This window comes from Sardina pilchardus, chromosome 19 (genome assembly GCF_963854185.1).
Source record: "Sardina pilchardus chromosome 19, fSarPil1.1, whole genome shotgun sequence".
Lineage (NCBI taxonomy): Eukaryota > Metazoa > Chordata > Actinopteri > Clupeiformes > Clupeidae > Sardina > Sardina pilchardus.
The window spans coordinates 7,953,500-7,969,438 of record NC_085012.1 but is presented as its reverse complement, the minus strand read 5'-3'; the positions used below and the strand labels follow the sequence as shown (position 1 = coordinate 7,969,438).

The 15,939-nt window shown below is 42.1% G+C and overlaps 1 protein-coding gene across 1 annotated transcript in view; it reads left to right on the top strand.

Moving 5' to 3' along the window:
• topbp1 (DNA topoisomerase II binding protein 1) overlaps positions 1 to 15,790 on the top strand; it is a 33,815-nt gene extending 18,025 nt beyond the window's left edge. Inside the window, exons 18-28 of the mRNA XM_062521238.1 lie at positions 623 to 787; positions 2,863 to 2,968; positions 4,360 to 4,564; positions 6,087 to 6,313; positions 9,596 to 9,735; positions 10,436 to 10,541; positions 12,018 to 12,181; positions 13,261 to 13,389; positions 13,692 to 13,781; positions 14,482 to 14,643; positions 15,535 to 15,790. Of these exons, the coding sequence (XP_062377222.1) occupies positions 623 to 787; positions 2,863 to 2,968; positions 4,360 to 4,564; positions 6,087 to 6,313; positions 9,596 to 9,735; positions 10,436 to 10,541; positions 12,018 to 12,181; positions 13,261 to 13,389; positions 13,692 to 13,781; positions 14,482 to 14,643; positions 15,535 to 15,684 (1,644 nt within the window). The 3' untranslated portion in view covers positions 15,685 to 15,790. The remainder of the gene's footprint in view (positions 1 to 622; positions 788 to 2,862; positions 2,969 to 4,359; positions 4,565 to 6,086; positions 6,314 to 9,595; positions 9,736 to 10,435; positions 10,542 to 12,017; positions 12,182 to 13,260; positions 13,390 to 13,691; positions 13,782 to 14,481; positions 14,644 to 15,534) is intronic.
• Positions 15,791 to 15,939: the final 149 nt, after the last annotated feature.

Here is a 15,939-nt window from a genome sequence, read left to right as displayed (position 1 = left end):
AATCTTTATGCAACGTGTGATTGTTAATTGGAACGTTCTTGTTTATTTCATCATTAATGACGTCGTGCTTCCATGCGTACCGTACCAGAGTCCACCTCCTCCAAGCGTACTAGCGTACTGTACCACGGTACGGAACGAAGCGATCACACAGGTCAAACGAACCGGACTTTAGGGGCCAAGTGTACTCGGGTACGGTACGAATTGCCTAGTATGAGTACGCCCTAATGCAGCTGATTCTAACTGGCACATGCCCTCAGTCAGGTAGATGAGCTACCGATCAGTGTATCAGTGAAATCACCTGCGTTAAGTGCACAGGTAGAACCAATACGTTACGTTAAGTGCACAGGTAGAACCAATACGTTGCGTTAAGTGCACAGGTAGAACCAATACGTTGCGTTAAGTGCACAGGTAGAACCAATACGTTAAGTGCACAGGTAGAACCAATACGTGGTAGGACTTTTACTTTCTGAAGTCGAACTGTTACACTTCTGCTTGACACTGTACAGATACGACTTTAGGGTTTGTTTAATGGAATCAATCTCATTAGCCTTAAACTTTCGTGTGTGTGTGTGTACGTGTGTGTGTGTGTGTGTGTGTGTGTGTGTTGTAAATACTTTTACAGTGTGCTGAGGAGCAGAAGCACGTATCAGAGTCTCTGTACCCTTTCACCTTTAACCCCAAAATGAGTCTGACACTTAGCCAGGTGGCCAACACCACCCAAAGGTCACCCCCTCCAGTTTTGCCCTGTGGACCCCCCAAGGCCCAGACCTACCCAGACGATACCAGGGTGAGTTGGGTTCTGCATCAGACAAAACTGACATTAGTCATATTCAAAGTCATACAGCCTGGTAGTTCTACTCACATTAATTCACACAGTTAAGTTATATGGATTAACAAAGTCGTACAGATTCGTATAAATATACAGTATACACACACACACACTATATTGCCAGAAGTATTTGCTCCCCTGCCTTAACTCACATACTGTATGAACTTCGATCACCTCCATGATGGTGCACAGTTATGTTGGAACAGGAAGGGGCCATCCCCAAACAGTTCCCACAAAGTTGTCCAAAACACTCCAAACACCTGCTTTAGTGTTAGAGTATTTTGTGTAGATTGATGAGGGGGGGGATTTAATCCATTTTAAGATTAGTCTGAAACATAACAAAATGTGGAAAACTTGAAAGGGTCTGAATACTTTCCATAACCCACTGCAGATATATACAGTGCCCTCCAAAAGTATTGGAACACATACTAAAGTTGACAATGTAAAATCATCTTTTGGATATTGATCTTAATGCCTTAAATGAAAAAATGAGGAAATATTCAACCTTTAAGGACATCAATTTTATTTGTGAATGAATAATGTATTGTAAATAAATAGGTGTTTTCCTTAAAATACAGGGGTCATACGTATTGAAACGCCTATGTTAAATTCCCATAGGGCAGGCAGATTTTTATTTTTAAAAGCCAGTTATTTCATGGATTCAGGACACCATACACCCTGATAAAGTCCCCTTGGCCTTTGGAATTAAAATAACCCCACATCATCACAACCCTTCTTCATACCAAGAGATTGGCATGGTTTTATTTCAGTTATTAGCTGTTAGCTAATTAGCTGGTTTCATTCTCATTGAGCTCAATGCAATTCAAACCAGAAAAGACCAAAATCTCTGGTCTCTCCTACACAACACTCGTTTCCAGAGTTTGGGTTGTAGACTCTACTTTTCTCATTGTCCGTCATTTTGAGGGAGGTTTGTAAAGATCCCATCAGTAATCTATTTTCATGTATCTTTCAATGTCAGTTTGGCATGATGTCATGACCACAGATCTCAGTGGATTCAATCACCAGTAGCCGTGGAAATTACCACGAAGATGTCACTCTTAGATTTGTTTGTGCTCTCAAGAGTAGCCTAGAGCTTAACTGCCCACTAAAAAAATGCTAACAGTGTTTCATTGTGCTGCAAGGTAATTATCATTTTGTGAAATCGCAGTTGCAATTTAGCTCATTGTGGCTTTGGTGATGTTTCGTCGGTTACTGACACAAAGCAGTGTTTTAGTCAGGGATTGGACAGTCATCTCAATTCTTTTTTTTAGAACTCCAGTGTAACCTTACACCATCAGTCAAAAACATTCATAATGTCATGTAAAGAAATGTCATTTCCCAGCCTGCTAACTAGTTAGGTGAGGTTAACCTAATGTGTTAACTTTGATGGCAATCGGAAATTGACCTATTACCACTCATGCCCTATTTTCGATCTTTTATGCGTAGCCCTATGTGTCACTTAATATTAATTTCTATACAAAGCAAGACAGCGGATTCCTAAAGAAACACAAGCACCAACCTCTACCTGTTGTATTTTCGTCGTTAATTATTTTTTTCAGACAAGAAAGACATGTTTAGATTCCCATGTGAGCAGTTTAGGGAAAAATACCTCATTTGAAATTTGTTTGGACATTTTTTCCACTGTCCAACAGTTGTCCCAGACATCTTTCTATTGTATCCTGGAAGCAATTTTTATGGGACACCATTAATTTCGAACCCTGACAACAGTTGTCAGATAAAGCTGTTATGGACAATGGCCTGGCCATTGGTGTGGCCCGGCCAAGTGTTTGGGATTTTGGCACATTGTGACACATGATACATTTTGACGTATTTCTCCTGGACAATTCATCCGAATTGTGTCAAATTTGGTATCATATATTTTATTTCCTATTATTGATTTAGTGTATAAAACACACTATATAAAGATTTTTTTTAAGTAATGGAATTTGTGTGTTAATGTAATTATTATTATTGTTATTATTATTATTTAAGTTTTTATGAACAAAGTTGGTTTGCTGGTTACATCCTCTCAGGTGAGCCTTGCACTACACGACTTGACCGACATCACAACCCCACAGCGCCCCAGCCATGACAGGGAGCCTGAGCAAGAAGTGCAACCAGCCAGTCCAGAGAGGAGAGGTGAGAGTGTGCACACACACACGCACTTGCACACACACAGACACAATGGATTTTTGTTTTCCTTGGGCTAGTTGATGTGATGTTTTGGGGAATGAACCCTGACACTTACACGCACACAGAGACACACAGTCATTTCACAAATATGGGTACAAACTCGCTAATTCTCTCTGCCAAAACTCGTTACAGTTGTGGAATACACTCTATATTGACTTTCGTAATTAGTGAGTGTTCATATTTGACTCCCTTCAGGCCTGCCTCCTTTTCTTTGATCCTGATCTGACTTAGTCTTTCCTTTTCTGTCACAAAGACTTTTTTTAAAAATCAGCCACAATCATGAAACCCAGTTGTGGTTTCCCACCCATGTGCGCAAAGACACAAAAATGCATTAGCATTTACATATGCATACACTGAAAAAGAAAATATATATAAAACCAAGTGTGAATCTCATCAAAAATCTATTAGGTATTGTTTTTTTGTATGAAAGGACTTACTTAGCACTTTCTCGAAAGATCATTTTGACTTTTAAGAACACTTTTAAGAAGTCTTTGATAGATTTTATTAGATAAGCTGTTTTTGCAGTGTGCTAGGGCTTTCACCTGTACATACAATTATTATGATTTTAATCATAATAATTGTCAATTAGTCGTTATAAACCGGTACAGTGCTGGTGCTAACTTTACAGTTAGTGCTAGCTATTAGCAGCAGGTGATCCATTTCTAGATGGTTATCCAATGCAAACGTGTTCTTATACTTTAATGCAGCTGTACACAAGTTGCATGTCATTGTGGAGCAGGTGTCATTTTTGGTGAAGTACTTCCATACATAGGAATGTCTAGCCCCTTGAGATTTCAGCCATTTTGTCCATGATTAGTTGACTGCTGCCTATTAGTGAATTTAATAGTCGACTAATTGACTTGATGAAATCTCTACCATGCCGCAATATGAACAGAAATGGTATTGCTTAGTGGCATACAATAATGTACAGAATGTACAGAATTCTGTGAAAAAGTGAGGGAAATATTTTTGCACAATTAGATAATTGCCACGCATACCATCCAGGATTTCCTGCCTATCTTTGGTCCTGAAGGCAGCCGTGGTGTACTGGTTAGGGCTTCGGGCTTGTAACCGGAGGGTTGCCGGTTCAATCCCCGACCAGTCCACCACAGCTTAAGTGCCCTTGATCAAGGCGCTCACTGCTCCCCGAGCGCCGCTGGTTGGGCAGGCAGCTCACTGCTCTGGGTTGTGTGATTCACCTGTGTGCTGTGTGTTCACTAATTTGGTTAAATTGGGTTAAATGCAGAGAACTGAATTTCCCTCACGGGATCAAAAAATCATATATTCTATTCTATTCTATTCTACTCTACTCACTCTTTTGCTCCTTTCTCGCCCAGATCTGATGGAGACTTTGGAGATGCGTGAGAATCTCCAGCGGCAGCTACAGGAAATCATGTCGGCCACACGGCTCACTAGCGGGCGGCGCTCCTCGATACGGCTGGCGCGGGGAGGCAGTGAGGGCTCCGACTCCAACCCCCAAACCCCCGGCAGTGCCGCACGGGCCAGTCGTAGCTCAAGAACCAGCACGCTGGAGGCTAGACGGTGAGGCCAAACTAGCACACACACACACACATACACACACACACACACACACACAAGTAATATATAAATAAAGCCAGAATCTGTCCTATTTCCTCAAAACACAGTCCGTCACTGTTCTCAGTTTGACTAACGTCATGCTCTACTGCCCTGTCCCTTCAGATGGGTGCCTAGTGTGCGCACTGAATGCTCTCTGAGTGTGACGCTCTGAATAAGTATGGCATAATGTATAGAACGCTGGTCATTATTGGGAAAATACGTACTGACAGGGAAAACCGGTCTTGTTTCGCCCTGTAGGTACTTATTTTATAGAAAATGACCTGCATTCTATACATTATCCCGCTTATTATACGGCTACTTGCCAAAACGAGAAAATAAACTTAACACAATACAGTATGTCTTCAGCAATGACTTTGCTACCGTCTTGTGTTTTTGGCTGACAAAAGAAATAGTTTGCCACACAGATAGAACTTGACAGTTTCAGATGTTGCGTGGCAGTGTCTGACTAATTGACTTTCGCTTTCAATGGAATTCCATGGCAATAAGCAAACGGACTTGTTGCGGACGGATATGAAAGACCTGTATTACTGTATTGAGGTCCTCTAGTCTAAAATAATGACCAGTAGAATGCTGGGAAATCCCATTCAAGTCAATGGAGCGTTAAGCCCGGCGCCCACCAGAAGCGGGGCGGTCTGGGGGCGGTCTGGGCTTACCGCGCAGGATTTTAGAATAGTTTTCTATCTCTGTGCGGCTGCTGCGCGGCAGACGTTTCCAGTGGGCGATGCTCCATTGAAAACAATGGAATTCTATTTTTTTTCGTGGCGTGGCGCGCCGCGTACGCTTCTGGTGGGCGTTGGCCTTTATACTTAAATTGTGAAGAGCCGTATAATAAACAAACAATAATTCCATCAACATGAATTTATGAACTGTTTCAAATTGCCAGAGTGAAGCCCAGGCCTAGTCATAGAGCTCAGAGTGGCAGATTACGAATGCAACCAAAGCATCACATCTGACACAAGCACATCAAAAAGTTTTATGCACTTTCTGAGGTGCCTTTGTCTAATGCAGTGGTTCTCAAAGTGTGGGGCGGGACCCCCTAGTGACCCCCTAGTGGGGAATAATAGAGGCAGGTCAGGCAGGGCACTTTTTGGCAAATCAACACATGTTTCTTTTTATTATTTATCTTGGTATTATTGCTTTATTATTCTTAATGATGATGATGATGATCTGTGCTTTGGTGATGAAAATCTTCTTGTTGTCACACCCTGTTGTACGACATTGTATATATGCGTCCGTCCGCAAAGTAAAGTAAAGTACAGCAGTCTAAAACTGAAGGAAATAAGGATGGAAGAACTTGTCAAAAAACTTCTCATGATTATTGAGGGATATCGCAAGTAACTTGTCATGTCATGTTATGTCATGGACTAGATTTAGATGAGACAAATCGATAGTTATTGAAGAGTTTTTGTGTGTGTGTGTGTGCGTGTGCGTGTGCGTGTGTGTGTGTGTGTGCGCGTGCGTGCAGCCTCTCACGGCAGGTGATGATGGACTTGAACACGGAGCCATCTCAGACTGAACAACAGATTGTGTGGGATGACCCGACGGCACGCGCGGAACGTGCCAAGCTAGCCGACCACCTGCAGTGGCCCGGAAGCCCCTCCCAGTGCTCCGAGACCTTGGGAGCACTGGCTGAGCCTAGGCACTCAACACACCCTGGTGATTCCATGACCGATTCCGAGCTGGTGGAGATGGGTGAGGATCTGATTTCAAGGAAATGAGCCAGATACACTTGTCTGGCTATCACCGTGCTAAGCTAAGCTCCGTGCTAAGCTCAGTCTTTTAAGATTGAACATTAGTCTGGGGAGTCTGCGCTTTATTTGCGCTTTATTTCTAATGCACAAGATAAGATAAGATAAGATAAGATAAGATAATCCTTTAATTGTCTCCCAAAGGAGAAATTTGCATTGTTACATCGTCCAGACAGTGAAGGAAAGGAAATAAATAAGACTTACAGACAAACCCACCCCACCCCACCCCACATACAACAGTACATCTGTGAGACATGCAACATGCAACAGTACACATTCCTTAGGCACCCCTCCACTGTACCTGTTTGATCAAGAGGGGTGATCAATGGGCATAGTTCCAATGACTCCGTACGCTTGGGTAGTCCTTCAACCAATCAGACCAATGATCCGGGTGTGTCTTTTAGATAAGCTAGTTTGTGATTGGACCCAAAGGTTGTGAACAGAAAGCAGGGGAGATAGATGTGCAGGTTTCCAGCCTGCCGATACACTATTTTGCCAAAAGTATTCACTCACCTGCCTTGACTCGCATATGAACTTCAGTCACATCCCATTTTTAATTCATAGGGTTTAATATGACGTCGGTCCACCCTTTGCAGCTATAACAGCTTCAACTCTTCTGGGAAGGCTTTCCACAAGGTTTTAGGAGTGTGTTTATGGAATTTTTTTACCATTCTTTCAGAAGCTCTTTTGTGAGGTCACACACCGATGTTGGACGAGGCGACTGGCTCTCGGTCTCCGTTCTAATTCGTCCCAAAGGTGTTCTATACTTATACGAATACTTTTGGCAAGTTAGTGTAGTGTGAGCTTGAATCCATCACTTAATATGAACAAAATACCCCACCTCGCTGCAAATGCTGAAGTGTTTAAAAGTATTGAATTGTTGGTTTAAAGAATCCAAATTGTATCGAGTCATTGTGGAACCTGTGATACACCCCTACTCTGCACCTGTAATGTCTTGCCTATGGAGACCTATGCTATTATAGTAATTAGCACGCTTGAAATGCTAAATCAAGTTTGGTTTGATTACCGACTTTACTTTGAATATGCCCCATTGAAAGCTTTGGATAAAGGTGTCTCCTAAATAGCATAACCATGACCATAACCAAAGCAGTTGTTTTTATTTGTTTTTTTATTTAGTCATGTTGTATGCACTATGCAGATACACACAAACAGAGGACGACAAACAAAATGAAACAGAAAACAGAAAGAGAAATTCTACTCTATCAGTTCCTAGAACAATTATTAGTTGTTAGTTCCTGTTCTTTAAGTTTCAAATACTGAAGATCACGTGGATGGGAAACATCGCAGGCTTAGTGATGGTGCACTTAGTTTTGATCTAATTTAATTAGTACAACAAGGGAAAATCATTGTGTGGCGGTCATTGTTGATATTGTGTCAGGCACAAATAAGTCTTTATATGGGTAACTCTGCAATGGCATCAGACAGTGTCACCGCTAAAGGAGGATTTGTTTTAGTTGTAGTTGTAGTTGTAGCTAGTTTGAACAACACAATCTTTCCATTAGTAATCAGTATAATCCCCTAGTAGTAAGGATACATTGTCTGGCAAAAAATCTGTTCACAATATTTAGAGTAAAACAACTGTCCGCATACAAAATATTCAAATGCCGCATGGCATTCTAAAACTACACCAAGAATATCCTGGACGGCTTCATGGACCTTCTCCCAAAAAGAATAAACAACTTATTAATATATAATCTGAATGGCTGCTTTTTAAGCAGGGAAGTATTAACATGACTTGTAAATACTTGAAGAAGTTTGGTCTTGGGATTTGAAACCTGAAACAACTGTCTTTGAAAGACTTGAAAGATTCATGGAGTTTTTAACCCATGAAATGTCCACTGACATTTACATTACATCACAATACATTACATCAGTTTGACGTAATACAGAGAAATCAGGGTTGAGCAATGGGTAACCTTTTGCTGATACGCCCTCATATACCAAGTTAGTTTGTGGGGACAGGCCCTCTGCATATGAAGTGATGGGATTGCCTAAAAAAAATAGTGAGTTGATGTCCAACAGATTGCATTTCAGAGATTTAACCCAAAATCCCCTGTCATCACGTGTTTTAGTTGTTTGAATACAACACAATCTTTCCATTTAGTAAGCTGTAGCTTTGTTGAGGGTTTTTCCAGAGGGGTGGGTCCGTTGCGAGAGCGAGATAGTGAGAGTGTGTGAAAGACAGGGTGTGTGATGATGCACTTAGCTATGACCTAATTTAATTAGTACAACAAGAGAAAATCATTGTGTGGCAGTCAGTGTTGATATTGTGACAGGCTGCCACAAATCAGTCTTTATATGGGTAACACAGCAATGGCATCAGACGGCTACACCGCTAAAGGAGGATTTGTTTTAAGCCTACCTTACACCGACAGACAACATTTGGTAAAGATTCTTGAAAGATTGTAGTGAAGTCTTTTGAGTAAAGCTTGAATGAGGGGCATTCATTAAAAGATTATCATCATTAAATTAAAAATCTTTCAAGAATCTTTACCAAACCTTGTCAAAGTCTATCAGTGTAAGGTAGGCTTTAGTTGTAGTTAGTTTGAACACCACAATCTTTCCATTAGTAATCAGTATAATCCCCCAGTCGTAACCCCCCCCCCCCCCGCTCCCTCCCCCCAAACATGACTAGTTGTGAAACTTAGAGGAACATGATTTCCTGTTAGTTGTTCTCTTTTTCCATTCCATCATGTACTGGTGCTTAAAGCACCATTAGAGCACTTTTTCTCTGTTGCACAGCACGCACACTATTTGTTTATCCACCAAATAACGATGTCCACAGAAAAGGTAGAGCATGTTGCATGATTTTATGAAAGTATGATGTATTGCGACTTCAAAGCAAGTCAAATTTGTTGTTTTTTAGGTCTTATTTCATCAAACTACAGGTATGCTACCCGATCTGGTAAAGTTACATAGTGCAGGTTATAGCCGATAGAGGGCCGCGAAGTGAATGCAGAAGTGCCGTTCACCATGTTACGAGTTGATGAACCACTGAAATGATTTTGGGGTACTTTGGGGTTAACTGTAACCATTTTCTGAGGCTGTTGAATGGTGAATAGGTGGCCTGTTGATTTGGTGCGTTTTAGACGGCCTCAAAAATGGTTACAGTTAACCCCAAAGTACCGATTTTGGAAACATTATGTAAAGGTACGAAAAAACTCTTTAGTGTTGCTTTAACCATAACCTCTGGGCTGCTCCACAGCGGCCTGTGAAGTCATTGAGCAGCAGTTGGGGCTCAGGAGCAAGAGTCCGCCCAGAGAGACCGCTGAGCCCCAAGTCCACACGCCTAAAGGCCCCAGCATCGCCCTGCCCATCTCTAAAGCACCCGCTGTGCCACCTCTGGTAATACACACACACACACACACACACACACACACACACACACACACACACACGCAGGCCTAATAGAGTGCAGGGGTGGTGCCTGAATTCAGGCTTGAGCTCGCCAAGGAACGATGTCAAGAAAGGCTATTCTCTATATTGTCTTTGAAAGTATTTGATCATTTCAGGCACAGATAATTTCCTCTCTATCAGCCCTGCACACACAGACACACACATACAGTGTAAGCATCACTGCAGAACAGTAATTCTGTGTAATCTATTTTAGGAGCATATTCCCCCAACTATCTAAGCATGCTTAAAGGGACACTTCACCCATTAAGCTTTGTACTGTATCTTTAGAAAACCAGTCATGTTTTTGAATGGTTGTGCATCATTCCCTCAGTTTGCCTTGAGATGGGAGAAATACGGATCTCAATGTTGGACTTCCTGCTTTCAATGATGTAAAAATCATAATTTTACTTCATTGAAAGCAGGAAGTCCTATTCATGGGTTTCATTGAAATCCGTATTTCTCTCATCTCAAGGCAAACTGAGGGAATGATGCACGACCATTCAAAAACATGACTGGTTTTCTAACGATACAAAGCTTAATGCTAATCGGTGAAGTGTCCATTTAAGTACCAGGGGTGCAATCAGCCAAAGAATATTGAAACATGTATGTCTTCCACACTGAGTGTGTTTTCTCTACCTTCTGGTCTTAGCCTGAGGAAGAGGAGCAGGAGCCTGTGAAGAAGATCCCTCGCTTCCAGCTGTCCTCCCTCAACCCTCAGGAGCGCATCGACTACAGTGCCCTTATAGAGGAGCTGGGTATGTCTTCTTAGCATCTCAAGCTAATGTGTGGCTCATTCCACGTCACTTCAACCAGGGCCCCATGCATGCACTTGCGTCTCAAAATATCTGAAAAAATACCATATGTGTGCCTATGTTATCCAGGAGACACTCTGCCATTTTCTTTATGCTACGATCAGTACTTTCCAAGTTACAGCCAGTTTTATGGGGGGAGTGGGGTATCGATTGTGCCTCTTTTTCTTTTGGTCAAAGTTCACTAGCCCATAGCTCAAGAACTGAAATATGTAGTAGGCTCAGATTTTGTAGGCTGGTGCATATATAGGAATAGTATGCAGCAAAATCACCATGAGTGGTCTGGATGATCCTGCATGGTCAAAGCAGTCCCTCAAAGTTGAACAAAATGTTATTGGAGTTTTTTGGCTGGGCTTTGTTTAGGATTTCAGAAGAAATTTTACTCAACGTGGGCTCTTGATTTTTTCCCCTTGTTGAGATGAGTAGGAACACTCACAAAAAGCTACAAAGCTACAAAAACAAGAGAAAATAAATTCCATCCCACCTTGTGGGAATATGCGGGAGGGGGAAAAAATATTTCTTGTCAATCGTAGCATTAAACCAATTAGAGTGTCTCCTGGGTAACATAGGTACACATGGTCTTTTTTCTTTTCTTTTTTTTTTTTGCGTGGGCCCGTCTGCGTGGGCCCTGGTTGAAATGATGTGGAATAACCCATGTATGTTTCAGAAACATGAAAGACGAGAATCTATTGTAGCAGTCTTAAAAGACATTACACGCATGCACGTACTCCTCTGTTTAGATCAACTAATAGGGGTGTAGCAGTCCCTCATGACTTTGATGGAGTGCTGTATAGTTGATTATATGATTATATAGTCGATATGCGCTCAGACTGCTATACTAACGAGCCTGGTGTTGTGGTGAAACGGCAGGTTTACAGTCCTGTGTAATCGCTGCATTGTGTATAAACCGCAGGACAGTGTGTTAAGCAAGTTAAAAGAAACAATACCATATTAACTGCCGGCATGTATTAACCTCATAGCTGAAGAAGTTTTGCAAAATCAATTTATAAGCTGCGGCTAATAGTTGGGAAATTACGGGTAGTACCCCAGAGATCCAGGTTTGAGGCTGGGTGGGGTCACTGTCTCCTTTCGCTACAGTGGCATTGAATATATTACTAGTAAAAAAAAGTATGGGGCATTGAAGTGTAAAAATGCACCGTGGCATTTCACAATTCAAAACGTATTTCTCTTTTGTTGTTTAGTCATAGATTTCTTTAATAGGCTATTGTGAGTGTATTGAACCATGAGCCCTGAATCGTGCATCGGACCAAATTCTGAGTTGACTGTTGTTACACCCCTAGCCAACTAAATAAAAGCTTTGAGTATCGTTTACTCAAAATGAAAGTGAGTGTTTCCTACTCCTCAACTGCTCGTTTGTTTTGTTTTTAATTTCTCCTCCGATCATTCTCTTGCTATATATAGGTGGTGTGGTGCTGGAGCGACAGAGTTTCGACCTCAGCTGCACACACATAATAGTAGGTCATCCGCTCCGTAACGAGAAATATCTGGCCGCCATGGCAGCGGGGAAGTGGATCCTTCACCGCTCCTACCTAGAGGCTTGCCGAGCAGAGGGGCGCTTCATTCAGGTTAGTAGATGTGAGAAGAACAGAGATGAGTGTGATTGGTATACACGTTTGAGTAGTTACTCATCAGATCTGCCAACCTTGAAGAATCTTTTTTGATTGGCACCTCAAATTGCTCACGTTGGTTTTTATGCAAGCAGCCAAAACAGACCCAGCCATGCACATAAGATACATTTTAGAGCCATTATTTAATCTCTGAAATCGATCCAAATTGTATCCAATGTGTGCCAACTGAATCTTTCACAGTAGCTTTATAATGTTGACCATCTGTTTCAGAGCCCAATAATCCTGACCTATGAAAAACACTTGTGTTGATAGGGACTGATGCAGATGCAATGATTAGCCCACATTATACCAACTAAAGCGATATAGTAATTTCCTGTGTATTAGCCGCAGTATAATCTGCAGGACAGTGTTCTATGCAAGTTAAAAGTAACAAAACCATATTAATACCCAGTGTTTTCCCTACAATGTATTCAGCAGTGGCGCAGCACCACGGCTGGATTTTCAGCACCACTGCAACATCTTCACGATTCAGGGCTCACGGTGATGATCAGTAATGTCGCCACAATTAGGCCCACTTAGGCCCACATTCTAAAAGCACAACAGCCAACGCCATCGTTGAAATTGGGGTGCTTGACAGACCCTAGCACCACTGCTGGAAAAAAAGTATAGGGGAAACACTGATACCATATTCACTGCCCCTGTGTATAAGCCTTGCTGAAGAAATGTTGCAAAATCAATGTATCGGTATAAGCCGTTGCTAATTGTAGGGAAATTACAGTAGGTGCACAATGTCGGTCTGGATGCCTATTATTTGTTCTCGTGCTAGTCTTCAGTAAAAAAGTTGTACCGGCGTAGTTTGATGTGAAAATGCGTGGTTTCTACACAAAAATGCATACAGGTTGGCAGGTCTGGCTCAGCATAGTCACTTTGGATTGTGCATTGTGGCCTGGGGGTTACTGTGCGCTGTTCCATCTCATCCACTTGGCCCCGCAGACTCGATCATGTATGCCTCTGTGTTGCTGTGAGTTTACAAGTGTGTGTGTGTGTGTGCGTGTGCGTGTGTGTGTTTTTTGCAGGAGGATGAGTACGAGTGGGGTAGCAGCTCCATTCTGGATGCGTTGCCCTCCATCCCCTCCCAGCAGAGGAGGCTGGCTGTCTCTGCCATGCGCTGGAGGAGAACCCTGCAGGATACAGATGGCAAGGAGGTACATACAGCACCGGCATATAGACGTGTGAAAAATACACCTACATAATCATTCCATCACTTACTAATACAGTGATGTGCCAGAGGCTAGAAATGTGCTACAGCAGCATTGATTTACTTTTTTAAGTTTTAATTGTAATTTTAAGGTAAACTTTCTTGAGTCATTTGGCCTTTTACAGCAGTAGGATCTTAAGAGGCTTATGCAAAACTTCCTCATTCAAATGCTCCCTCTCTCTCTCCCTCTCTCTCTCTCTCTCTCTCTCCCTCTCTCTCTCTCAATAACACTATTTGCATTTCATTCAGGGTGCGTTCAGTGGCTGGGTAGTGATGCTCAACATTGACCAGACGAGAGAGGCCGGCTTCAGGAGACTGCTGCAATCAGGAGGGGCCAAGGTTAGATCGACTTCTGTGTCTCTTGTAAATGCAGCTGGATCTGTCTGTTGTGTCCCCACATTCTTGCCTTTAAAGGACCTTTAAAGCTTAAGACTGCTGTTACTTAGTGTGAGTCATGTTATATACAGCCCCAACATATTGTTAAGTTGGGACAATGTGTGAAGTGCAAATAAAATCAAAATGTGATGATCTACGAATCTCACAAACTCATCTTTAGCTGCACAAAGGCCATATACAACCTATCAAATGTTGAAATTTAACTATTTCATGGAAAATATATGTTCATTTAATTTTCAATGATGCAAGCAGAGATGCAAATTATCAGAATCCGCTTTATTTAAACAAACGGGGAATTTGACTCCAGTTAATCTTTGCTCTCAAAGTACAACACTCAACAAATAAAACATAAAAAGAATATAAAAATACAGAAGAGTAACAATAGAATGAAGGGCAGTAGAATAAGGCTATGTATAAGAATGTATGAACAGTACAGTATGTACATTTGCAAATAAATAAACACTATGGGTGGATGGGGTAATGCAATTGTCTAAAGGGGGAGTACGTCTGGGAATGTCTGCCCCCTTGTTGTCCCCGATTTATTGGCATTTTACACAATGCCTAAACCTTTTGTGGTTTGGGGTTGTGAAACTAACACTTTTTCTCTATCTGTTCTTTACTCACCCTCTCTTCTCCTCCACAGGTCGTGGCTGGCCCCTCCCCCTCTCTGTACAGGGGAACCACACACCTCTTTGCAGATTTCAGTCGGCTGAAGCCTGGGGATTTCCGCGTGGACGTGAGCGAGGCCCAAGCCCACGGGGTCTGCTGCCTGAAGCCCGAGTACATTGCAGACTACCTGATGCAGGTGGGTACAGACCAGGAACTGCAGGTGTACCGTACGCATGGATTAGGGCTGCACAGTTGCAATCGTAATGCGACCATAATGAACCAACGCAATTACCCAATTGTGAAAGCTACAAATGATCGTGCGCAGTTGATTTTGTGACATTTCTGACTTTTATAGTCATTTCATCCTCCTTGACTATGCCACAGCTGGTTGGTGGGTGTGCTTATAGCGTGTGAGAGGCACAGGAATTTTGATTGGTGAGCCTCAGTCAGTCGGAGGTGCTACGCTTCCTGTACCAGGAGTGATCACCAATCAGGAGTGGCACAAATTAAAGAGACATTTGGAATATTGAACTGAATCAGTTAATTGATATTCAAACATCACATTGCAAATCGCAATTGCAATGTCTGTCATAAACATCCACAAATTGTACAGCCAATAGTGCTAATATGGAGCTAATATCGATCGACACTGGATGTTTATGAGCAGACATAATTATGATTAGTGCAGTGGGTAACAGTCTAGCCTGCTGTTGTAATTTCTGTCTAGCTTGCTGCTGTAATTTCTGAAGGGCTTTTGAGGAGTGAAGCCAGTGAATGATTTGAAATGAACCATTGAACCAAGCGAACATTGAAAAAGTGAAAAGACTGCAGTGAGCATGTTATTTAAGCAATATGACATGGGGAGTGGGTAAAGGATATGCCCGCAGCTGTAATTCGGTCGTAGGTACGAGGCTGAAGCGGAGTGATCACTAACAGTAAAACATTTTGGGTGGGCTATTTGACTGGGATATTGCCACTCCTGATGACTCATGGAATGCCTCTCATCCAATCAGAAATTAGTCAATAGTTTCAGTGATCGCACTGTTATAATCAGTCCTAACGAAATATATAACACACTTCTGACCAGGAACCGTCCCCTCCGATGGAGCTGTACTACCTGCCTGGGGCTGGGCCAGCTGGAGCAGAGATGGGGCCGGACACGCCCTCACGTAAGCGCAAAGTCTCCAGCAACGGCAACGCGTTAAAGAAGAGCCGACGGGACAGCGCGCTTGAATAACTACAGACATGTTTTATTCGGACATGAACTGGACCTTATAACACTGCATTGTAATTGAATGTTTTTAATTATTTTCATGAATAAATAAATTGTCATGTATTACTGATACGAACAGACACTGTCAAATGGCTTTTGAAATTGAGACAGCAAGTTTGTCAGTAGCATTAGGTCCTTATTCTAGAAAATGGAATGGAAATGCTCTTTTGATTCGTGTAAATAAATATTCACAGAAGTTAAGAACTGCAATCTAAATGC